At 35.8% G+C, this 27,167-nt stretch overlaps 2 protein-coding genes across 3 annotated transcripts in view; one reads left to right on the forward strand and one right to left on the reverse strand.

Moving 5' to 3' along the window:
- The window catches only part of LOC141385860 (uncharacterized), a 741,913-nt gene that overhangs the window by 72,567 nt on the left and 642,179 nt on the right, over positions 1 to 27,167 (reverse strand). The window lies entirely within an intron of this gene.
- On the forward strand, positions 304 to 27,154 carry slc2a15b (solute carrier family 2 member 15b). The gene is given in 12 exon segments (NM_001020494.1): positions 304 to 456; positions 3,838 to 3,936; positions 5,780 to 5,940; positions 6,408 to 6,532; positions 11,818 to 11,963; positions 13,991 to 14,123; positions 21,712 to 21,899; positions 21,994 to 22,104; positions 23,139 to 23,240; positions 24,463 to 24,538; positions 24,910 to 25,037; positions 26,687 to 27,154. Coding segments are annotated over 12 exon segments (1,569 nt in total). The 5' UTR covers positions 304 to 414; the 3' UTR covers positions 26,945 to 27,154.

The following is a 27,167-nucleotide window of genomic DNA, read 5'->3' on the forward strand; positions in this document are numbered from 1 at the left end:
AACTTTCTTTAACAATGTGTTTTATATGGTTGATTTTGAATGTAGCCTATCCTTCTGTCCTTCTATATTGGGCAGGTTGTCATCTGAAATGCAGATAATTTGAACAAAGAGTTAAATCACGCGGGTTGTTAACATGTGACAGCGTCAGTCTCACAGCTTGACCCTTTAAAAAGATGAGAAATGCGTGAAGGAGGGGCTTTATTTGACAGGAAAACAGTGATTGGCTAAACATCATATACTCTCCCGCCTACCTGTTAAATGGAGAAATGTGCAAAACTGAGTTATAAATCAGCACGCCTCCTTTCTGAAAATAACTTGCGCGGGGATGCCGCCGCTATAAAGTTTTAAGGGGAAAAAAACAATAGTCTCTCTCATTCGAGTTTTAGTCAAAGAGCTGCTTGCCTTAGCTCATAGATGGCGGAGGAGGTTTTGATAGATCCAGGGAAAACCAGAGGGGTGAGTTGGTTTAATTGAATTATATTATTAGTACTGGTTGTAGTAGTTGCAGTTATTGGTTCGTGCAAATGATGTATAGTGTTTGATAAAGTCTGCTAACGCGGGAAATTTGTGTGGGAGAAAATATTTAGAGTATTATGAAACACGATGGCTTCCGTAGATGAAAAGGCTCTCTTACGTGTCATGAGGCGTCTGTTATTCCTTTGCATTTGCAGGGAGAAGCTGGCATTATTTTTTTAACAAACAAAACTCGTCTGCTAAGACTTGTTTACTTGGGGAACCTCTTCAAAAACACATTTAAACACAAATCTAAACCCATGTTACGTGCCTTGGGTCAAAGTGTATTTATTTACAGTACTTAATGTTGTTTTATTTTGACAGATAGCATGCTGTCGGATTTATTTCTTTATTGACTGTGTTTATTTGTTTTCTAAAATAAAAATAGTAAATAATTATTGGGAAACAACATCTCATCTCAGTGTCTCATGAACTTGAGCATTTTCACCCTGCTGAGAAGAAGCACAACAAGCAACTTTAGTTGTTAAACAACTTTTAAATAACACAGCCTTTTCATTCATTTTATTTTGACAGATAGCATATTTTGTAAAATGTTTATCAAGCTGCTGTCTAACTATAGGAAGCTGTCTAGGAATAATTAGCACTAAAAGCTACACATAACCATAATAATAAGAGAGAGGGAGAGGGGGGCTTATCGCTGTCATAGCAAATATGCTGTAATATTGTTGTCAATTTTTGTATGTGGTGGGACCAACTCATAACCCTACCCAAAGTGTTACCCACAGTTGTTCTCAGCCACATTTTTGTAGGCCTATTTTGCATTTCTCTGTCATCCATCACAGCTTATTCAGATAATAAACTTATTAGAAGAGACTTTAGGACCTTAAATGATTGCCATTGTAATATTACACATAAATGTTTGAGTAAGCTGCTTTGTAAAAGCTTTTATGAAGGTGCGGAGTAATATACTGGAACATTTCCCACTGACTGTGAGAATATAAAAAAAATCTATATAGAGACCAAAACAAATTTAGAGCATAATCACAGCGTAAAAAATTGACTGATTCTGAGCCCTTGGTTGAAATGTCTTGCTCCGTATTATTTTTCTCTGTTTCGCTATGGAGAAAATAAATGGGATTTTTTTTTTCCAGAAATGTATTGCATCTTGTGAACATCTTGTGCCTGATGCAGAGAAAGATCTTTTTCTAAGAACCCTGTGTTTTCTGCTTTGGTCCTGTGACAAGGGGGCTTTTGCCCCACCTATAGTTGTTTCAAGTAGATGGGCGAAGCAATGGCGGAGTAGGTAGCACGTTCGCCTCATAGCAAGAGGGTCGCTGGTTTGAACCTTGGCTCAGTTGGTATTCTGTGAGGAGTTTGCATGTTCTCCCTGCGTTCGCGTGGGTTTCCTCCGGGTGCTCCGGTTTCCTCCCACAGTCCAAAGACATGCTACAGGTGAATTGGGTAAGCTAAATTGTCCGTAGTGTATGAGTGTGACAGGCCCATACGACAGGCCGGCCTGAAGGTGTAAAAAGTCATTATCATATGGAACTTGTTCCAAAAAGAGCTGACCCCACAATCATATGGGACAAAGGCCAAAGATAAAGAAGAAAATAGTAGTTTCAAGTTGACTATGTTAAAAGGAAGCTGCAATAACCTTTTCAGAATTTATTGTGACATCCAAGCAAAAATGGCTTCAACAAGATGAAATAATACAGAACAAGATGAAAAAAATGTTGTCTGTTGCATTAATGCTTGCTCGTGTTATCAGCAATGTTGGTTATGGCAGTATTTTTCTCAATGGGGATTTTTGTGGGGAGTTGGGGAGTTTTGCTAAGGTATTATATTGTATTAATAAAACTAACTAAGTAGGAGGTGAGTGAAAAATGAAAAATTTACAAGATGAAGGTACAAGATTATGTAGTTATGGATTAAGAATAGCAACACAATTAAAAATGTCAGAAATGTGTGGGTGTGTATAGATAGATAGATAGATAGATAGATAGATAGATAGATAGATAGATAGATAGATAGATAGATAGATAGATAGATAGATATATGCATCAGATAAATATTCGTAAATACTGCAATATTCCATCATAAACTGGAATTTTTTTCCACCAGTTTTTAGTCATCAGATTTCCACTCATACCACTGTTATGTCAATAATGGTATTATGACTGAAAATGTGAACTAAAGTTTGTAGTTCACATTAAACTTTTTTTAAACTGCAGAGTTTATTTTTTATCGCTAAAGACGCAGAGTTTAAGGTCCCATAAAGCTATTCAAAAGCCACAATAAAACTTTTTTTCTGGCAATTTTTGTTAAAAAACTTTAATAATTGTAGCTTGATAAGTCAATATCTTTATAGACAAACTACTCTTTGCTAGCTACACTACAAGTTACAAAAGTAGCTAGTACCTAAAGTACCTAAAAGTAGCTAGTTACATTGAAACTACTTTTGTCATAAAGGCTTATATTTGAAAAAAAATTGAATAAATGTTAATTTTAAGTAAAATATTTGGTAAAACAATACGGTGTTTTCAAATTACTAATTTCAAAAGTAAAAGTACAAAACTGCAACAAAGGTAGCATTGCAGCAAAATAATTTACTTAGATTAAGCACATGTATAATGCTTGTTAACAAGCTCTGCTAAATGCTTGAAAACAATAGCTAGCTTCTGGAAAAGCTACATTGTATCATGACAAGTAGCTGAACTGTTAAGTTTCTATGTAGCAAAGCTAGTAGCAGAGCAACTTGTAACTAGCTATTTCCCCAACTGTTTTTTACATCATATTTATCCCACAGAACTGCTTTCACACATTTAGCAGGTGCTGATATAGTGTTTAGAATTCGGTGCATGTGCAAGGTAATTACTGTAACTCAGTTTGCTGCAAGGAGCACTCGTGCCAGATCTACTCAAGTCCACTTCTGCGCTAATGTGGTCACATGCTTAATGGACTAGTGCCAGACTTTAATACTTAAGAGCCAGTTTACAGTTTATAAACATTATAACATCAATGCTTAGAGTGTGGTGTTGTACTACTGATAGGAAAATATACTTTTTTATACATTGTGTGCAACGTGTAAAATATTGCAAATCCTGCTTGTACAGTAGCCAACAGGGTTTAACACTCAAATCAGCTTATGAGGATCATATGTGATTTAAAGAAAGATTTGTTTATATTTATGTAGTTTTCAAGGCATACCAAAACAGCTTCTTTATGAAATTACTTCATATTATAAACAATTAATGCTTTGTAAAAGTCCCAAACTGCTTTGGAAATGTTAAAACTCAAAATATATTATGTCGTTAATAATGACTATTTAAATGACACACAGTTGTCTGTCACTTATTTCTCCAGCATCTAACCTCATCCCTGTTGGCAGTAGCATTTCTGTCTTCTTTCGGAAGCTCCATGCTCTATGGTTATAACCTGGCTGTGGTTAATTCTCCCTCACAGGTGAGTGCCTATAATATCTTAAACCTTTTTTTTTTTTAACATAGCTGGATTAATCACCCACATTTTGTTCTTTTATTTTTTTATTTTAATTTTTATTGTTGATTAATACAAACTATGACTGATTTGAATAGTAGCATGAAGGCTCTAAATAAGGCAAAACAGTCCCGACTTGATTACAGTGGAAGCTTGAAATGTTACATGTTTGTGCCAACAAGTCACGAGTCCAGACTAGAATTATCAAAGCGCATTACAACTGCAACCTATGTTAAGAAACATGGAAACGAGAAGCTAAACATTTAGCCTAATTGCTCATTTAGAGAATTAGTTCACCTAAAAATTTAATTTAGCTAATTATTTACTCGTCCTCATGTGGTTCTAAACATTTTTGAGTTTCTTTGGTTCTGAACATTTATGAGCTTTTTTATTCTGCTGAATGCAAAATTGGTGGATGAAGTACACACATTAGGCCCTATGAGTGAAATAATGAAATATTACTTCAGCAGAAGGATAAAATCCTTCTTTTTTTTAAACAAAATGTTACTTGAGTCAAAACTTAAATGGCAAAAGAACATTTTAGTTTATTTAATAGTAAATGTACTCCCTGATGAATGTTATTTTGTAAGAAATTTGAATTAAGTAAAACTTAATATATCAGTGCAATGTCAATACGCACACTGATAATTCAAGTAAAAACATGAAACCAGATCAACATTGAACTGCATTTGTATCAGTTTGTAAAATCTGTGACACTGGAGACTCACTCTGAACGAAACATTTGAACCAGTTAGTTGTTGACTTGTGAACAGATGTCAGTCTAATTCACAAATTACTGTTTAGTGCAGTTTGTGAAGTAAATAAACAGGTTAACTGATAAAATTCAGTTTTATCTCATCTCTAAGCAGGTGAGAGTTTCTTCTCTTCAAAATATCCTTTTGCCTTAGCTTAGTAAAAATTATTATATTTTGAAATGAGATTAGATTCAAGATTAGATTCAACTTTATTATCATTAAACATGTACAAGTACAAGGCAACGAAATGCAGTTTAGGTCTAACCAGCAGTGCAATAGCAGCAAGTGCAGGATACAGGTATAAACTATAAAGTGCAGTTGTAGAAAAACCATGGTGATATTTACAGATGGATGTACTCTAAACATTATATGCTGGTTGTATTAGCTATAAACAGAGATTCATAATAGATTAATATATGTACAGTTTGCTTTTAATAATCATATGTGTGTAAATAGAGAAGCATAAATACAAATGTATATGTACAGTGGGTATGTACAGTTCAAATGAATGTATCAGTGCAATGTAGTGCAATAAATATGTGCACTTTTTTTTTTTTTTTTTTAAATGTGCAAATGTTAAATAGTGCAGTAATTAGGAGGAGTATAAGTTATGAGGAGAGTGTGGGGGTGTATTAGGGAGTCAAAAGAGTCAGTAAGGGGCAGAGATCAAAAGGTCAAAATGTAGTAAAGTAAAAGTTTATTAAAATAAACATACTCTAATAAGGTACAGATACTTAAAATATGTACATAAGTACAACAGTGCATATAACAACATACTAAATATTAGACCTACTGTCCAACACTGCCTTTAACAACCATTTTAGAAAAAACGAATACTACAGAAATCAATGGTTAGCGGTTTCCAGCTCCCAAAATACTGTTTAACAGATTTAAGAAATTCAATCAGGTTTGGAACAAATGAAGGGTGTGTAAATGATGACAGAAATGTACAGTATGTGATTTATGCTATTAGAAAATGCAGAAATGACAAGATAGAAATATATATTAATGTTAAGCTACACAGGGCTTTTTTCTTGTATTTGTTCTTCTCATAGTACATAAAGGACTTTTTTAATCAAACCATTGTGAGGCGGCATGGGTCAGGAGTGGATGAAGAGACTCTCACACTTATGTATTCATTCACTGTGTCTATATTTGCCATTGGAGGGTTGGTGGGTTCCCTGACAGTGAGGATGCAGGTCACCAGATTTGGAAGGTAGAGTATGCTGTTTATGCACACATTTTTTCCTATTACACTTAATAAGCACATTTTCTGCACTTTTTAACTCTGTTTCAAAATGTTATGTTCATTTTTATTTCTATAGCACTTTTTACAATGTAGATTGAGTCAAAGCAGCTTAATATAGATGAAGTTCTTGTAAGTTAAAACTGCTTCATTTAATTTGTCAGAGTTGATGTTCAATTCAGTGTAATTCAGTTTAGTGTAATGTAAATGTCAGTACTGAAAGGCCAAATACTAAAGAGCAACACCACTGATGTGCAGCCCCACTAGTTCCAACCCAATCAAGCCAGTGGTGACAGTGGTGAGGAACAAACGTCACCAGTTGACGAAAGTAAAGAAAAAAAACTTAGAGAGAAACCAGGATCAGCCGGATACAACCATGTCTCCTCTGGCCAAATGTCTTGCTGATTGAATGCTTTGTGTGTGTTTGTGATTTGTAGGAAAGGGACACTGGTACACAGCACAGTTTTGGTGTTTATCGCTGGCGTTCTGATGGGCTTCAGCCGGTTATGTGGATCTCCAGAGATGATCATTGTTGGGCGCTTCATCACAGGGATACATTCAGGTCATTCACTATAGAAGAAATTACAGTCCTGTCATCGTTTACTGTTTCTTGTACACCTTACTTGTATAAACGGTTCATTCCACTGGCCACAAGCTGAAGGAAAACGAATTAATTAATATTGCCTAAAGAAAATCATCATAGCCCTTTGAAACAATTACTTAGTTTAACATTTTTAACATTTGTATTTATCACAATCCAAATAACTTTTCTTGCCTTTGAAAAGTTTTTGTAGCCTTCTCCTAGCCTGCGCCTTTCTAACTTTATCCCAAAGCTCTTTTGAAAACAAAGTGTAATGTGAGTATAGATGATATTTTCAATAGGCACTTTATAAACACACACATATACACTTTATTAGGTACACCTTACGAGTACCGGGTTGGACCCATTTTTGCTTTCAGAACAGCCTTAATTGCTTTGTGGCATAGATTCAACAAGTACTGGAAATATTGCTCTGAGATTTTGGTCCATATTGACATGATGGCATCACTCAGTTGCTGAGATATGTCAGCTGCACATCCATGATGCAAAACTCCTGTTCCACCACATCCCAAAGGTGTTCAATTGGATTGAGTTCTGGTGACTGTGGAGGCCATTTCAGTACAGTGAACTCAATGTTATGATAAAGAAAGCTGTTTGAGATGTTTCATGCTTTATGACATGGCACGTTATCCTATTAAAAGTAGCCATCAGAAGATGGGTACACTGTGATCATAAAGGGATAGACATGGTCAGCAACAATACTCAGGTAGGCTGTGACATTGACACGGTGCTCAAATGGTACTAATTAGATTAGATTAGATTCAACTTTATTGTCATTACACATATACAAGTACAATGCAACGAAATGCAGTGTAGGTCTAACCAGCAGTGCAATAGCAGCAAGTGCAGGATAATTACAAATGTCCATGTGCAGTGGGTATGTACAGATCAAATAAGTGAATCACTGCAATGTAGTGCTATAAATATGTGCAAATGTTAAACAGTGCAATGATTGTGATGGGTATAAGTTAGAGGAGAGTGGGGGGTGTATTGGGGGGCAAAAGAGTCAGTGAGGGGCAGCAGGAAGACCGCTCTGGGGAAAAAGCTGTTCCTCAGTCTGCTGGTTTTTGTCCAGGTGAGCCTCAAGCGCCTGCCAGAAGGCAGGAGAGAAAACAGTCTGTGAGCAGGGTGAGAGGTGTTCCTAAGAATGCTGTGTTCTCTGCGCAGACAGCGTTACTTCAGGATGTCCTCTATGGCTGGCAGTGGTAGAAGTTCATCAAGACAGCTGATGAAAGCTGGTTCCTCTTAAGTTGCCTTAAGAAAAATAGGCGCTGGTGAGCATTCTTGACCAGGCTGGAGGTGTTGGTGGTCCAGGAAAGATCCTTTGAGACGTGGGTCCCCAGGAACTTGAAGGATGAGACAGGCTCAACGGCCATCCAGGTCGATATCCAGGTCTCCAAGTTTGATTATTAATTTAGAGGGTATGAAAGCTGAAGTCGACAAACAGCATTCGTGCATAAGTGTTTTTATTGTCCAGGTGTGTGAGTACAGAATGCAGTGGTATGGAGACTGCATCTTATCTGCTCCTGTTGCCACAATAGACAAACTGATGTGGGTCCACTGTGGATGGCACAATGTTTTTTTAGATGTGCCAGGACCAACCGCTCGAAGCACTTCATGATGATGGGTGTGAGTGCTACAGGGCGGTAGTCATTCAGGCATGTTGGGCTGGAATGTTTGGGCACTGGCGCAATAGAGATGGTTTTAAAGCAAGTTGGCACAGCTGCTAGGTTAGGCGACAGGTTGACAATGTCTGTGAATACCCCAGCGAGCTGTTCTACACAAGCTTTAAGGATGTGCCCAGGAATACCGTCTGGTCCAGCAGTCTTGCGCACATTGATCCGACTCAGTGCGGTGTAGACTTCTGAGGAGGTGAGTGTGAAAGGTGAGTGGTCAGTTAAGGAAGTGATCCTGGTGTAGGGTTCTTTATTGTTTCTTTAAAAGCGGGCATAAAAGTAATTTAGCTCGTTCAGGAAGGATACATCTGTGGGTGTGGTCTGGCTGGGTTTGTTGTTGCTGATGGCCTGGATGGCCTGGATGGCCTGAGGCCCCGTTTACACTAGTGCGTTTTAGTTTTAAAACGGCGTTTTAGAATGAAAACTATCCGCGTCCACACTCGCGTTTTACCCAGCGTTTCTGAACTGCTCTCCGTCCACACCAAAACGCTGAAAACGCACATCACGTGACCACACACACACACTTTGGCAATCGCTGGAGCCCATCTACCCAGATGAGAGCTCTGCTAGTCGGACTTCTCATCAAGCATCTCCCGCTGGATCTAATCTCACTATATTTATTAAACGTGATATTTCATTCATCTTGTTGTCTTTATCTAACGACATATTCCCTGACTTTGGTCACTGGAATCTATTACTTGTTCTCAGGTAACGTGTTTTGGCTGAGCGCAAAGATAAGTTAATGATTAATGTAAGCACGTACATTCTGTATATTGACTGATCGCTTGCCTTTATTTCCTATAATGTATAAACTTATTGTATGTTATACTTTTATAATGGCCATTATCGATTATTAAAACTGATATTCAGCAAAAGAGAGGGTGTGTTTCGTATTTTCACTGAAATTGAAAGGAGGCAGTTGTTATCGGCTCCGTTTTGTTATAAATATGCACACAGTGAAGATGACGCTCATATATGCAGCACGACGCCTCAACATTTCTGCTGTCTGTTTAGTTGTTAATATTAAAATAAAAATAGGCAGTTCCTTATATCAAGTTTACATTTTATTGTTGAGAAAGTGAAACAACGTAGCCAAGGTGATGTGAATGAAGTTATAAAGTACACTGTTCCCTGTGAAGATTGACGCGTGTCCTCGGTATGTTTTCCATATCAAACTGAGAAGAAGAGATGCAGCCTTGATCAAACTTGCGAAGTCTGAACTTACACGGAGAAGATTCAGGACTGAACTGTGTGTTAGGCTACTTAATATTCAGGAAAAGCCACAATCAGAGAGGCGAATGTCTGCAGCCCCGCCTCCGTTTTCAGATATCTCCGTCTTTCCCCATCCACACTGAGACGGAGCTGCAGCGTTTTAGAATGAAAACGGCCTCTCCAGCGTTTTCGAAACGCTCCGTTTTCGGCGCTCGAGAACTCCGGCGTAGTGTGGACGGATGGCGTAACCGTAGCAAAACTTATGCGTTTTCAAACTAAGACGCATTAGTGTAAACGGGGCCTCAGTGCGGTGTAGACTTCTGAGGAGGTGAGTGTGAAAGGTGAGTGGTCAGTTAAGGAAGTGATCCTGGTGTAGGGTTCTTTATTGTTTCTTTAAAAGCGGGCATAAAAGTAATTTAGCTCGTTCAGGAAGGATACATCTGTGGGTGTGGTCTGGCTGGGTTTGTTGTTGCTGATGGCCTGGATGCCCTGCCACATGCACTGAGGATCAGAGTTGGAAAAGTGCTCCTCTAGCTTAAGCTTGTAGCAGTGCTTGGCCTTTTTGATGCCCCTCTTCAGATTAGCACTGGAAGTGCTGTAGGCCTGTGCATCCCCTGATCTGAAGGCAGTGTTGCGTGCCTTCAGCAGGAGGCGCAACTCGTTGTTCATCCATGGCTTCTGATTCAGGTATGTGGTGATCTCCATCTGGGTTGTAACACTGTCTATGGTGGTGTTAATGTACTCCAGAACAGAGGAAGTGTTACTGCCAATGTCTGTGTGAGAGCCACAGGTGGCCTAGGAAGCAAACATACTCCAGTCTGTGTGTTGAAACCTGTCCTGGAGTGTGAAGTCTACCCCCACTGGCCACACTTTGAGGGTCTTCACTGATGGCTTCACATGGTTGATGAGAGGTGAGTACTTGGTGGTGAGTAATAAAGAAATATGATCTGATTGGTCCAAGTGGAGTATCCCACTGTTTAGCCACGTTTCTGTGAAAATCCTGACGTTACATTTCCATAATCTTTTGCTGTGGTTGATGCGCAGTCGAATCTCATTCATTTTGTTCACCAGTGACCGTACATTGGCGAGAAAAATGCTGGGTAAAGAGAGCCGGTGTGGTTTTAGCTTAGCTCTTAGCCCGCCGCGCTTCCCCCGTCTTTGTTTACGGTCTCGACGCTGCCTTTGAGCACTTCTGCCCGGCCGGGCAAGGTGCTCAGCCTCGGGTGTTCTGGCGATCTCAGGGATGAGTTGAAGATTGCTTATAAAACTGTCTGGAATGCAAAAATCAATATCCAAGATCTCCTGTCGGGTGTATGATGTAAAGGCACTACTATTCTGCATGAACAGACCCGAAATGAGCTGGAATAATACTGCAAAACTGCAGAAACTGGAGAGACACCGGGCCTCGCGATGTGTACGCACCGCCATCTTGTCGCATTTTAAAGATGGGTCCAAATGTGATCGAAGAAAATATTGCCTCCACAATTACAGCACCACCAGCAGCCTGAATCGTTGATACAAGGCAGGATGGATCCACGCTTTCATGTTGTTGATGCCAAATTTTGACGCCAAATTTTGACTGCCATGCAAATGTCACAGCAGAAATCGAGACGCATTAGACCAGGCAAGCATCCCATCCTCCTCAAGGTTTGACATGTTGTGTGTTCAGAGATGCTCTTCTGCATACCTCGGAGTGGTTTTTGAGTTACTGTTTCCTTTTCATCAGCTCAAACCAGTCTGGCCATTTTTCTCTGACCTCTGGCTTCAAGACATTTGCACCCACAGAACAGCAGCTCACTGGATATTTTCTCTTTTTCTGACCATTCTCTGTAAACCCTATAGATGGTTGTGCATGAATATCCCAGTAGATCAGCAGTTTCTGAAATACTCAGACCAGCCTGTCTGGTACCATCAACCATGTCACATTCAAAGTCACTTAAATCACCTTTCTTGCACATTATGTTGATGCTCAGTTTGAACTGCAGCAGATCATCTGGACCATGTCTACATGCCTAATGCATTGAGTTGCTGCCATGTGATTGGCTGATTAGAAATTTGTGTTAACAAGCAGTTGGACTGATGTACCTAATAAAGTGGCAGATGAGTGTACATACAGTGCTTAGAATAAATAATTTAATTATCCTTTACTTGTTGCAAACCGGCAATGTATTTTTATTTTTAATAGAGACCATTTTAGTGTATTGACTTTAGTTTTGCTCCTTCCTTCATCCCTTCCTTTAAAAACTGCCTAGGTGTACTAATACTGAATTGAAATGTTCACCTTAGAATTATTATGTCACTGGTAATGTTCATTTTGTGAATTAAGTACCTGTACTGACATGTGCTGTGCTAATGTAGGAATAGCTCTCAGCGTGGTGCCCATGTATCTGGGAGAAATTGCCCCAAAGAATCTTCGGGGTTTTCTGGGACTCGTACCCAGCATCTTCATTTGTATCGGAGTGTTTATTGCACAGATTCTGGGACTTCATGAGCTGTTGGGCAAGGTTAGTTACATTTGGTTTCATTTTCTAATGCTACGTTTTGTCTTTATAGTACAGAGACATTTAATAAAATATTTTGAACTTTTGTTGTAGTATCATCATTTGTCTTGTTAAAGGTGTAGTAGGTGATTGTCTTCAGAAGCATTTTTTGTTGTGCTGGTTGAAAGTCACTTCACAGTCTAATAGTGCGCGCGATCGGTAAAAACATGCTGAATCAAAACTTTTTAAAAAGCTGAATCAATATTGGAGTTACCTTTGCACGCTGGAGAAAGGATGACACTATGGGCTCTATTTTGACGGTCCATGCGCAGAGTGCAAAACGCAGGGCGCAAACGCTTTCAGGGCGTGTCAGGACGCGTTTTTGCTAATTTAAGGACGGGAAATCTGCCTTGCGCCAAGGCGCATGGTCTAAAAGGGTTGAGTTTATTTTCTTAATGAGTTATAGGTGTGTTTTGAGAATAAACCAATTAGAGTCTCATCTCCCATTTCCTTTAAGACCCAGCTGCGTCGCGCCAAGAGCGCTATTTACAGGATGCAAAGTAAGTCTAAGTGGAAAAAATTAGCATTTCACAAGCAAACAGTTAACAGTTGACAGTTTTTTAACAGAAAACTGTTAAACAGAGCATCTACTGCGTGAGAATGAGAGATAAATAATCTACTTTCACTTTCGCTCTTGGATAGGGAAACCTTTACGCACAGACATCAATTAGATAAATAATTAATTTAGTTTGTTAAGCGCAAAGATTTGTTTCAAAACTATTTCTAAATTCAGTTCTAATTTCCAGCAAACGAATAAATTAACAATAATGACCAAGTGTGGTCAAAATACTGAGTTATTTCCAAATACACTTGCCATGCCACGTATGGTCTTCAACCTGACAGGTGGGCAAATCTAAGCTTGTTTTTAATAAAACATATGGATATATTAAATAATACTGCTAATAATAATAACATTATACAAAAGCAAATTGTTATGAATGAACTGAAAAAGCCTCCCGAGATGAAGAAGACATAAAAGCAGTGATTTTTCATATTTATAGGCTAGAAAATAATGTTTTGTAATATTTGAATCCTTTATATTTATATCCTATATCTATTCTTATTTTATCCTATATATATCCTTAATATTTAATTTTTTTCATATGTAAAGATATTTGCCTATTGCTCTCTTGTGCGTATTAAGCAGTGCATAAGCGAGGCGCAACTCTGCGCTGGAGTTTAGACCGGGTTAGTTTTGGTCTAATGAAAAATCTATTATAGTTTCTCAAAATAGCAACGCGCTAGCAGTACGCCTCAGAACGCCTTCCTTTTTAGACCAGAACGCCTATGGGCGCACAAATGAGCGCTAATGCATTTGCTATTTAAACAGCGTAGTGCAACGCCTCAAAACGACTCTTGCGCCAAGCTGAAACTACCAAAAGGCTATTGCGCCGCGTCTTGCGCCCCACTGCGCCGGGTGTATGATAGGGCCCTATGTCTGAAGAATTTCTCCTAGACAGGTAATGTTCTGTTTTAAAACTGTTTTAGCTTCACGCAAAGCTGATGTAACTTTTGATGTTGTTGTTAGAAATGGGTTATATCTTCGCAGAAGTGTTGTTCAGCTACTAAAATCTTTCGATGAAAGATTAATAAGACTGTTTTCAGTTTCATAAGGGACCTTTTACAGCATCGATGATGTAGATTTTAATTAGTTTAACAACAAAACACAAGTAAATACCGCTATTCTGCCTAGTCTCTCCCTATATTGTTTACCATGCAACTCTAAATATTTGCTCTGAAAAAGCATGTCAGTTTGGCTTGCACGCCGCCAGACAAGCACTAGTCGCTTTTAGCACATGAGAGAGGGTTATTTTGCGGTGCTCGTGTTTCAGGAGGCATGGCTCTAGACGGCAGGGGAGGGACTGTGATTCAGAGATTTATGCTAAGCTGTTAGCATTGTGGAAGATCACCTACTGCACCTTCAAACAGTTTTGTTAAACTTTAATGTTGTCAGGTTAATCTTGTCATTATTATTCTGTTATTTCACACAGGAAGAGCATTGGCCTCTTTTCTTCTCTCTAGTCGTGGTTCCTACATTTATACAGCTCATGTTATTGCCATGGTTCCCGGAGAGTCCAAGATACCTGTTGATAGAAAAGAGGAACATCCATGCCACTATCACAGGTAAAACTCTGTACTCCATAGTTCACCATAAATTTAATATTATGGCTGCCCACCGAACTTTTCTGGATACCCACCAAGCATTTTTTGTTTTAAAGGTGCTGTATGTTTTTTTTTTTTTTTTTTTTTTTTTTTACTTTTCTGAAGCATAACAATACCATAATATGTTTGCAGCTATTTAAGAAACATGCCAAGTGAACATTCTTGTTTACCTGAAGAACAATGCTGAAGTTAGTTATTCTGCTTCGAAAATGTGAGTTACATGCCGGTTCTTTGTCAGAACCAAAGGTTCTTTTAACCCGCCCACTGCCACTTTAGCCAATTACAGAATATTTCAGCACCCCGGTTGCTTTTTTGGAACAGCGTATTTCATTCATTCATTCATTCATTTAGAAAGGCTCTCAAAGCATGCGCCCATGACAAAAATGTGACCTCTGGTGAAAGGTTGCAGACTCTGAAATGAGACACAGATTCAGAGGTTCATATGAGGCTATTAATTAGCAAATAATATAAATATTACAAACATAAACATTAGGTGAGCAGGTTACATTGTAACCCTGTGTCCTAACAACATGCTATGTGACAAGATTTGCAGTGATAAGCAATTGGGCTGTTTGCACCAGATGAAACACGACATAAATTTAAATACAGCCATTAAGAAGCACAGAATATGCACTCACTCACGAAATAGTAAGATTTAAAATCTAATTAATACATATTAAACCTCCTTAAATATAAATGCTGAATCAATCATACTAAAATAATAAGTGACAGAAGTTCACTCAAAAGTGAAAGTTCTTTCTGTCATTAATTACTAACATTCCTGTCATTCCTACTACTTTCAGAACATAAATTTTCATATTTTACCATATGAAAATGCAATGCAATTATGAAAATTGTGAAATTAAAGCAATAGTGCTGAGATCACTGCGGAGCGGTGCATTCTTAACTAGTTACCAAATATGTTGCTCCATTTCTCGTCAATGTCTTCCATTTATCACTTTCTCTTTTGTATCTGGCCATTTTTGGAAATGCCTCTGCCATACCTGACTGACTAGCTGGGCTTTTGCGTTGAGAAGACAGGAGTTGAATGTAGCCTATGTGGCTTTTTTTCCCCTCGCCGTCAATCACCACTGGCTTGTATGGTTCGGGATCCGTGGAGTTGCGTGTGGATGGATTTGCTCTACAGTGTTTGGACTCTCAGCAGTGAATATTAAAACAAGCTTAAACACTTAAAAAACCCTACAAAAAGCTTAATCCAAATTATTGGTTTACCTTTCTCGGTCGTCATGAATCCAAAATGTTCTCAGATGTAAGACTTTGTTTTCTAACTAAGATTCATGGTTGAACTTGAACTTGCTGAATCGCGTCTAATGTTATATTCTAACAGAAATGTAATACTTGGCAACATAACGGTAATTTGTGTTTAAAGTGCGTGACGCCACATACTACCGCTGGTGGCAATGGACAACGGCGGTGGCAATGGTGACGCGGTTGTCACGGTGACCGTCACAGCACTAAATAAATGTCATGTACAATGGCATTCAAACTCGCCTTATTAGCATTTAACACTGAATAAAGCATGAGGTGTACCTGAGGTGATCAGTTTTCTGTTGTTCAGCTGCAAGATATAGATGTTTCTTATATATCAATTCAAGGTGTTGGTTAGAACAAAAAGTCTTTTTAATATAGAAAAAAAAATCTATCATATTCTTTCCTTCTATCGCATACTGTTGTTATTATTTAGAACACTTTATATCAGCCTTTAGGTTTTAAACAAATAATGGATTTATTTTACCTTTTCCATGATGACAGTAAATAATATTTTACTAGACATTTTTCAAGACACTTCTTTACAGCTTAAAGTAACATTTAAAGACTTAACTAGGTTAATTAGGTTACCTAGGCAAGTTATTGCACAACGATGGTGTATTCTGTTAACTATCGAGGGAAAATTTAGCTTAAAGGGGCTAATAATTGTGTCTTTAAAATGGTATTTAAAAAATTAAAAATGGCTTTTCCTCTTGTCGAAATAAAACAAATGACTTTTTCCAGAATAAAAAAAATTGCTGTGAAAATGTATTTGCTCTGTTAAACATAATTTAACATAATTACAACTGTATTTGTAGCCTTAGCCCATATAACAATTTGTGCAGCATTACTTCTCATTTATCCCTCCCAAATTATTCCACTAGTCTGTGCTGGAGGTGTGAACTTTTAACTTGTCTTTACAATTTACTTTCTCTTTTTTTCTGACAACATTCCAAAGTTATTATAATACTAAGTATTTAGGAAACCAAATTTTGATATTTGTGAACGAATGCAAATCTCCAGAAACTTAATTGAGTTATAAATAAGAATCAATTTCCCATATTTATACACACTAAATTTATAACCACTTTTGAGATTCTGAAGTGCAGATACGATAGATGCTTTTCTCTCCCTTGTGACCATGAGAGAGGATTTTCAAACACAGTGGTCACATGTGATTAACTTGTCACATGTAGTCACATGTGGTCAAGTCACAGGATGTAGTATGTATAGATTAGATTGATACAAAACATGTTTATATAATGTAGCCTTTACTTATTAGCAATCACAAAGTCATACTTTTCCTCAAAAAAACAATTACTCTGAGAGTATTAAACCTGTGATTTTCCAGGGTGTCTTTAATATAGTTTCTTCTGGAATACAAAAGATCTTCTGCAAATAATAATATTTGGACTTATACAAAGTTGTTGTTTTACTTGAGTAATTTGTTTCCTGGAATTTGTGATTAAACTTATTTTGTGGTTTTGTGTCTATGAGGCTTTTGTGTCTTAAAAAAAAAAAGTTTAATTCCCATTCATTGTAAGTAATTGCATGAAAAACAGTGACCACTGCATCCTCTTATGCATCAAGTTAAACAACAACAAACAAATAAAGAGAAAGCAAGCAAATTATTTTAAACCGTCCTCCATGGAAAGAATTACTTCTTTATTAAGAAAAAAAAATCTGCATGTTTCCTCTTCACTGCATTAAGGCTGAGGGAATTGTGTTGGCAGGATTAGTGGTCAGACGAGGAGACTTTCATAAGCTATTACTGCCTTTACTGTGATCACAAAGCTTCAGAAGCCACTACTACAAAGGCCCATCAGTCATTCAGCAGCTACCAGGCTGGAAAACTCTCTACAGTAAAGAATGTGAGACAGGATTAGAGGAGAGCAGCAGCAGACAAATCAATATATATATATATATATATATATATATATATATATATATATATATATATATATATATATATATATATATATATATATATATATATATATATATATATATATATATATATATATATATATATATTTTTTTTTTTTTTTTTTTTTTTTCAAATTCTTTTTTTCTTATTAAAAAGGGTTCTAAGTATTGGGTAGAAAAGTTGAGTTACTAGTTTAAGCATACTTTAAGATGTACCTGATGAATGATATAAATTATTAAACAGTCACAAATCAAAGCCCACTATTAATTCTTCTAATGCTGTATGTTAGCCATAGTCAGAGGAGAAATAGAAGTAGTTGTTTTTTTCTTTGCACTTTAATGTACTCCACTACTACACATTTGAGTCTACACTAGATCTACATCTAAGTGTCAATATCAATTCATATTCATCAAGTTTTGTTTGTAAAAAAATTTGAATTTGATGTATATTGTGAATTGAAGTTGCAAAAGTACCACAATTCTGTTGTTCTGATTCTAGTGTTCAATCATGATGTGGTGCCTCATTCCTCCTTAATGGTCTAGGTCCCTTTCGGAGTGGGCATTATATCTTTGTGAATTTCTCTGAGAAAAGACATGCCATACTTTTAAGTCAAAGGGTGCCCTAAATCATACATGGTTTCCGCTACATTCATTCTTCATGGCATTGACTTGTAATACTGCGCTCACAACATTTCTGAATTTGTCATTGAAATGCTGCCATGGGTAGTTGGTAGATTTGTGTAAAAGGTCTGCTGCCACAGCTGGAAAAAAGTTTAGAGGAAACACTGTCATATACCCATCGCAATAAGGTTTAGCACGATTTGTTGCTATATTCAGACCAGCACTACCCTAGTCTTCTCCGCATTGTGCCAGGTTGTTTAAATAGCAAATTAATTTGCACTACTTTGTGGACTTTGTGAATGTCTATAAAGGAGGTGTGTTAAGGCGCATTATTGGCATGTTGCTCTTCTAGGAAAATGAAATCGACTGCGCCATAGAAAAATGACCAAATAAAGGCTGGTCTAAAATCCAGTGCAGAGCAAGTTAGTTATGAGCCAATGCAGGTTTAAACGCTTAATGCATAAAAGGATGTACAGCAATTGACAAATATCTTTTACATTCAGAAAAAAAAAAAAAAAAAGATTAAAATGTTACTGTTAAGATTATTATTTGCTACAAATATATATATAAAAACACTACCTCCATGCTTTTTCAGTTTATTCATGACAGATTGCATTTTAATTATAATGTTCATGTTGTTGTTGTTTTTATTAGCAGTATTATTCATTATATGCATATTTTTACTTGTTTTCAGGGCTCGAAATTGCGACCATTTTGGTTGCATATGCAACCAAATTTTATCTATGCGACCTCAAAAAATATATTTGGGAGCATGTGTGCGACCAGTTTTTACTTCAAAATGTTCACCACATGCGCGGATTCGGGAGACATTTACGCAGAATGCATCTCTAAGCTCTTTGTGTGCACTTGAAACGTGAAACACAGCGCTCAGGAATTGTTTAAAACAGTTGTCATGTCAACTTGCTGCAGTAAACAAAGCCAAGTCCGTAATGATTGCCCCGCCTTTGCATTCTTCTTATTGGTCCACCACTGCTCTAGCGCTGAAATATCAGCTCTCAATCACTCAGTCAATGCCTTTTGGCTTGGGATGACTGAGAGAGCTACTACCGCGAATAAATTGTAAAACGCTAAAGATTAGAATGAAGATTACACTTGACTGATTTTGTTTTAGAAACCATGGCATCTAAAGTTACAAATAATGACACATCTTACTAGTGACCATGTGCTGAATGTTAATCCACCCTCTACACTTTTCGAAGAGTGGATAAAAGACTTCTGTTGGCTTCAAGTGCGCTATGAAAAGTCTGTGGGATGGAATTTTTAAGTAACTGTTTGCCACATCTAGTATGAGAGCTTCTGTTTAATCCTTCATATAATCGCCAGATGCTGTCCGCCGTGCTAGTGGCAGCTATATGTCAAATTTAACACCAGTACACCATCGCAAATGGGCTTGCACTGAGTAAACTAATATCGTTACTCATAAAAAGATCGGTATTGCAATTAACATGACGTATGCATATAATAAGGTGAAGTAAATGTCAAAAGCATCAGTGCAATATCAGAAAGCACCCTTGAGAACAGCACAGTTATAGTGCGTGCAGTGCCGGTGAGCGGTCCGTGTATGCTTTGGTCACTCAGTCACTCAAATGTATTTTCTTGTGATAATGGGATTTTGTTGAGACATATTTTCTTCACGCATGCATATATATATTTTTTGCATGGTAGTTTGATTAGTGTTTATTTCAAATGCAATAAATCTGTTTGTATAAAACTTGTAGTAACGATGCTTATAATTAGTGGGTGCGACTAAATTTTTTCTGATGCGCCTAAATTTTTATAGTTAGGAGCATTGGTGCTACCAAGCAAAAAGATTAATTTGGAACCCTGGTTTTATAAAAACAAGCTTAGATTTTTCCATCTGTCGGGTTTTGGAAACTTATGCATCACTATATAGGACATAAGAATAAAACTTGTGTTCAGAAATAACTCAGTTTTTTGACCAACATTACATTTATTATTTATTCATTTTCTGGAAATTAGTTTTGAAACGAATCTTTGCACTTAAAAAAACAAAATTAAATATGTAGGCTAATGGATGTCTTCAGTGGAGTGCTTACAATATTGTCTCCCTGAGCCACGAAAGTAAAGGATTAAAGTAGAGAGTAACAGTGAAGAGAAAGTAAAAAGGCTGAATGGAGCAGGCTCGTTCTTTATCCTCGCGCAGATGGTCTGTTTAACTGTTTTCTCACTATAGTGAAGCATTCAGTTTTTCCCATTTAATTTTTTTCACTTACAAAGTCAGCCTTGTAAATAGCAAATAAGCCATGGCACGATGCAACTGACACTTAAAGGGAATGGGAGATAAGACTCTGATTGGTTTAATGCATGTTATGCTCAGAATACACACAACTCATTATTAGAATAAGCACAACCCTGTTAGACCATGTGCCACAGAGCAAACTGTATTTTTCCATCCTTAAAATGGCAAAAGTGAATTTGGACACCCTCTTAATGCTTTTGCGCCATGTGCTTTAGACTTTGTGCCTAAATCGTTTAAATAAAGCCCTAAATGTTCTGTACAGAACACATCCAGTGTTTTCCATCCAGAGTTTTTTCGAAAACACTAAATGTTTGGAAGTTTCACAATTTCCTCTTGCTCTTTAATCTGTGTGAACCGGAAGTTGCTAAAACTTTTATTTCAGTATGTTAATGAAACAAAATATTCAGTAGGGGCATAGCAAACTAACAGTATGTGGGATGAGGTAAGGAGTATTGTGGCTGAAGCTGTCAAACTGATGTCTACAGAGACGGACCACCTATCCAAACGCAGAAGCAAATGGTCAGACTTTGATTGAAGATTCCTAAATCAAACGTATTTCAGTGGATTAACTCGTTTGGATGAATCATTCACCTAAAAAAAAAAAACAATGTACATTAGCAATAAAAAAAAAAAAACATTGTAAATTTAGATTTCACATAGACATTAACAAAATGGCTGAGATAAATTTCATAATAAAGTATTACATTCTTATGGAATGTGATGATGTTGTATAATAACTGTTAAAATTGTGCACCTTTATTTAAAGTGTTTGTCATAAATCAACATCTCAGTAGAAAAGCATGGGGATCCAAATCATAATATGATTTTATGATGATATGGGACATTCATTCCACTGTTGTGGACATTGGAGCTAAAAGCACTTTAGAATACAGAAGAATTGAATACAGGGATATAAATTGTATTTTATTAATCCTATAAAAAGATATTCTAAACATCCTGCCAATTATTACTACTAGATGTTTTTTTTTTTCATTTCATGTTGTCACAAGAACGATTTCATGCGCACAATTAATACACTCCCATTTTGCCCACATTGCATAAAGCAAAATCATAGTTGAAAATAATCTTTAAACAAAGATTGACACACAAAAATCCTTGAAACTAAAAACAATTGGTTGATTAAAAGCAAATGGCTTGTTTTTGGCAGTTTATGTCACTTTTTAAAAATTGAGCCCTGATGTTCACTACAGTTTACATTTGAGTAATACATAAATACAATTTTATATTTTTATGCTCCTAACAATGTGATGACATGAAAATAAATTCACTATATATATATATATATATATATATATATATATATATATATATATATATATATATATATATATATTATTATTATTATTATTATTATTATTATTATTATTGTATTTTTTTTTTCCTTGGCCTAGGCAGATAATGACTGTTATATTCTGATTCCTATTTTGTCAGCACTGAAGTGGTATCGTGCTAAGGGTAACATCCAGGCTGAGGTGGAGGAGATGCAGGAGGAACAGCGCTCTTTATCCTCAGTGGAGACTGTGTCAGTCTTGCAGCTCTTCAGGGATCCGTCTGTTCGCTGGCAGCTTGTTACAGTCATTGTTGTCAATGCTGGGATGCAGCTGTCTGGAATCGATGCGGTGTGTGGCTTTCTGTTTCTGTTGAGGACAGTGACTATAAACAGGCAAGATCATTATTTGAGATGATAATGCAACATTTGGTTTCCATTTCTAGATCTGGTTCTACACTAATGACATCTTTGAGAACGCTGGCATTCCTTTTGATCAGATTCAGTACACAACTGTAGGCACTGGAGCCATTGAGGTCATCGCTGGGCTTATAGGGGTGAGAACTCAACAACTGATTCTAAATACCTTAAATATTGTCTATTGAGTACATACAATAGGTTTACGTTGGGTATGTGCACACGCACAACCATTGGCTACCATTTTGCTCTAGTATATACAGTATGTGGCCCTGGACCACAAAACACAAATTTGTGGGAATAGCCCAAATTCCAATTATTGATTTATATTTGATGACAAATTAATTATAATATTTAGTAAAAAGATCATCTTCCATTACAATTAGCATATTTTAATAATAAGAGCATAATAGGATAAGAGCTTAATAAGAGCATATTTTGTTCAATATCAAAGGCAAGTTTCTCAGTTAGTAGATTCTTTTTTTGAGCAACAGCAACCAAACAGTTAAACATATTCTTGTGGAATGCCCCATTTTTAATGTTCTCAGACAACAATTTTTATCTGGAGAAACTTTAAAGGAAATATTATTAAATGTTAATCCATCTAAAATTGTAGAATTTTTATCAAAAGGAAATCTTAAACTGTTTTAGATTTTTATTTTATATATTATCATTATTATTATTATTATTATTATTTATGTATTTTACCTTGTACATAATTTATTGCTGTTGATTACTTTTAATTGTTAGAATATTTTTATAATTATAGAAAATTGGTGTTTATTAAAAGTGATAAACGTTTTTAAAAGTGATAAACTATTTTCCTTTTGCTATGACATAGCCATAGAAGTTGAAATGGCAATAAAATTAAAACTCTCTCTCTCTTCTTTTTTGAACCCTTAGATTTCAGATTTTCAAATAGCTTAATCTCTGAAAAACATTGTCCTATCATAATAAACCATACATCAATGGAAAGCTCATTATTTAGCTTTTATATTGTGTATAAATTTCAATTTGTGAAAATGGATGTTTATGGCTTGTAATGTATGGTTTATGTATTGTGATCCAGGGTCAGGTGCTGAGAATAATGATCTATTCTGTAATGGCAAACTTATAACTGGCTTCTAATTAACACTGAATTATTTATAATCTCAATTCTCTAAATGTTTTCCAGTGTTTTGCTATCGAGCGAGTGGGTAGAAGGCCCTTGATGATTGGTGGTTTCACTTTCATGGGTCTGTGTTGTGCTGGAATCACCTTCTCTCTCTTATTAGAGGTAATTAAACCACAGACACTCATACTAATGCTGAATGTACAATAGCCCATACTGTGCAATGGAATAACATAATATTTCTGATATGAATATTAGTGTGTGATATTGGTGTGTGTGTGTGTGTGTGTGTGTGTGTGTGTGTGTGTGTGTGTGTGTTATACACATACAAATATACACGCATATAAATATACACACATATACAGTTGAAGTCAGAATTATTAGCCCCCCTGAATTAGTGCCCCTGTTTATTTTTTCCCCCAATTTCTGTTTCTGTTTCATATGTATATGTGTGTATACATGTATGTATCTTTGTTTGTGATTATGTATAAACAGTTGTAGTCAGAATAGTTCACTTTTAAATAATCTAGTTAAACTTTTAATCGTCACTTTAAGCTGTATAGAAGTGTCTTAAATATCTAGTCAAATATTATTTACTGTCATCATGGCAAAGATAAAATAAATCAGTTATTAGAAATGAGTTATTGAAACTATTATGTTTAGAAATGTGTTGAAAATGTTTTCTCTACAATAAATAGAAATTGGGAGAAAAAATTAACAGGGGGGCTAATAATTCTGATATCAGCTGTATATATGTGTGTGTGTATATAATATAATATAATATATATATATATATATATATATATATATATATATATATATATATATATATATATATATATATATATATATATATATATATATATATTCACACACACACACACACATACAATTAATAGCTTCAAAGGGGAGCTAGGATTTTTCTTATGTTTTGAAAAGACTATTATGCTTCCCAACACTGCATTTATTTGACCAAAATACAATATAAGCATTAATATCCTGAAATATGTTTGTGATTTAGTTGGAAAAACTGATTTCTATTTTATTCTATGTTATTTGCGAAGGCAAAGGTAAAATTCCAGCATCATTTATCCAGTCTGTAGTGTTGTTCACGATTCTTCAGATATTATACTAATATGATATGACTGTTACCCTTTTTCCACAAGTCTTTGAGGACTAGACTGTTCAATAGAGCAGTCTTTATTTAAAATCGAGTTTTATGCACAAAACATAAATGGAAAAAATGTCTTTACTCTCATTTTGTTTAATGCTTCCCTGCGAAATCATTTTATTATTTATTCATTTAATTTTAATAATAATAAAAATGTACTGACATTAAACATTTTAATTGTGTATATATTCATTTTGTTCTTTTGTCTGTGATTAGGCTCATTTATCCTTCATGCGGTACATCAGTGTGGCCTGTGTGGTGGGAATCATCGCTGGATTCTGCATAGGGCCTGGTGAGGAACACAATAAACAGGAATTTCTCTGTCATATTCCTGTATTTCAAAGTTTATTCCTGTACTCTAGATATTTTAAAAGTTTTATATTAAGGATTAATATTAACATAATTTACTCTGAGCGACATGGTCTAGCAAATTTGTGTACTCCAACACTAATTATGCTAGTTCTAAAATAAAGCAATGAAAACCTACACTAGCACCACCTTCTGGTGAAATTGTATTGCAATAAAACAAATCTGCTGAGTAAATGCTACATTAGTGTTGTTTTTTTAACATGATCAGGTGTTGTACTTTTTTTTTTAAATTGTTAATTTTAATATATCTGACTTTGATGACTTTGATACTATCATGTGTTTGCTCCTGCACAGCTGGTGTACCGTTCCTCATGACAGGAGAACTCTTTAAACAATCCCATCGACCCTCTGCCTACATTGTAGGAGGATCTCTCAACTGGATATCAAACTTCGCTGTAGGATTTGTCTTTCCATTCCTTCAGGTAAGTCTCTTTTGCAGTAAAATGTGTATATTAAAAAAAAAATCATTTATATATTGTTTACATTTTATCTATTATTTATTTTACCTTACGGTTCATTCCCAGGTTAAAATAAGATGTTTAGACATATCAAATAAGAAAATTCATTCTGGTCCTAAAAGTTAACTTTACATGACCCATCATAAATGCCATTTTATTTTGCTGCAACAACAAAAATAGTGAAATCAACCCTAAAAAAAAAAAACACACACAAGACCTATGAAAAACATTATTAAATATCCATTCATGAATTCATTTTCTTTTGTATTTTGCAAAAACCCACATACTTTAATTGTTTTTGATCCCTTGATGCATTTCCTCTATTAGACTTCATAATTGATTATTTTGTAGATTAATTGTTAGTATCCTCAGTCATTTATTATTATTTTTTTATGTTACTTTATCTTATTTTTTTTTTATTTACCTATTTAATTCTTTTATTTTTATAATTTAAAAATAATTTATTCACTTATTCACTATCCTTCGGCTTAGTGCTTGGATTGTCAGGGGTCACCCTTCCTGCAGCAAAATATTTATGTGACATTTCTGGACATTATTGTTTTGATTTATTATTATCATTTTCCATGTAATACTAGCTTTTTTAGACAAATGTTTTGACAATTTGAAACCAGTAAACCATGTGTGGATGGGGATTGTTAGTTTTTATTCGTTCATTTTTCTTGCTTGGTCCCTTTTGTTTATCTGGGTTCTCACAGCAGAATGAACCACCAACTTATCCAGCATATGTTTTACACAGCGGATGCCCTTTCAGCTGCAACCCCCTTACTGGGAAATACACTCTGACATTCACACACCGTCTACGGCCTATTTAGTTTTTCAGTTAACATATAGCGCATGTCTTTGGACTGTGGGGAAACCGAAGCACCCAGAGGAATCCCATGCCAACGTGGGGAGAACATGCAAACTCCACACAGAAATGCCAACTGACTGAGCCAGGACTTGAACCAGCAACCTTTTTGCTGTGAGGTGATAGTGCTAACCACTGAGCCACCGTAACGCAGTTGTTAGTTTTGTTAAATATTATAAAAAAAGAAAATCCTGCTATTCATTTTAATGTTGAATTATACATCATGTTATGTATACAGATGAGGTCAGAATTATTAGCCCCCTTTTAAAATAGTTTTTTTTTGCTTTTTTAAATGTTTCCCAAATGATGTTTAACAGAGCAAGGAAATTTTCACAGTATGTCTGATAATGTTTTTTCTTCTGAAGAGTCTTATTTCTTTTCAGCTAGAATAAAAGCATTTATTCATTTTTTAAACACCATTTTAAGGATAAAATTATTAGCCCCTTTAAGCTAATTTTGTTTCGACATTGTACAGAAAAACCATTGTTATACAATAACTTGCCTAATTACCCTAACCTGCCTAGTTAACCTAATTAACCTAGTTAAGCCTTTAAATGTCACTTTAAGCTGTATAGAAGTGTCTTGAAAAACATCTAGTCAAATATTGTTTACTGTCATCATCGCAAAGATAAAACAAATCAGTTATTAGAAATCAGTAATTAAAACTATTGTAGCAGAAACAATCTTCAACTGTATATACTTCTAACAGAATAAGATGTTAAATACTATATTTCATTTTTTTTAGATGTCAGCTGGTGCGTTCTGTTACCTGGTGTTTTGTGGTGTGTGTGTCGGTGTGGCAGCCTACGTCTTCTTCATCATCCCTGAAACGAAGAACAAAACCTTCTTGGAGATCAGTGAGCTGTTCGCCTTAAGAAATGCTTGTGAAATTGAAAACCAGTCGCTGGTAACCAGTGCCCAACTCGCTCTCAAAAAGATGAATGGTTATGGAGCACTGGTAACTGTAGTAGATGTGGACAAAAAGGAGAAGACAGAGACATAATAGTGAAGAAAGAGGGGAGTATTGCTTCAATGAGGACCAGAATTGACTGCATATATACAGGCTCTAATTTAATATTTTATTTAAAAAATAATAATAATAAGTGCAGACTGCTATGATTGAATGCAATATAACTATCAGACTGAACATGATCAAACATTGTTATTAAAAAAAGATTAAATAAAGGTTTGTCTTTTGATTTGATGGACTATTGCAAAACAAGTTA

Source organism: Danio rerio, chromosome 1 (genome assembly GCF_049306965.1).
Source record: "Danio rerio strain Tuebingen ecotype United States chromosome 1, GRCz12tu, whole genome shotgun sequence".
Taxonomy (NCBI): Eukaryota; Metazoa; Chordata; class Actinopteri; order Cypriniformes; family Danionidae; genus Danio; species Danio rerio.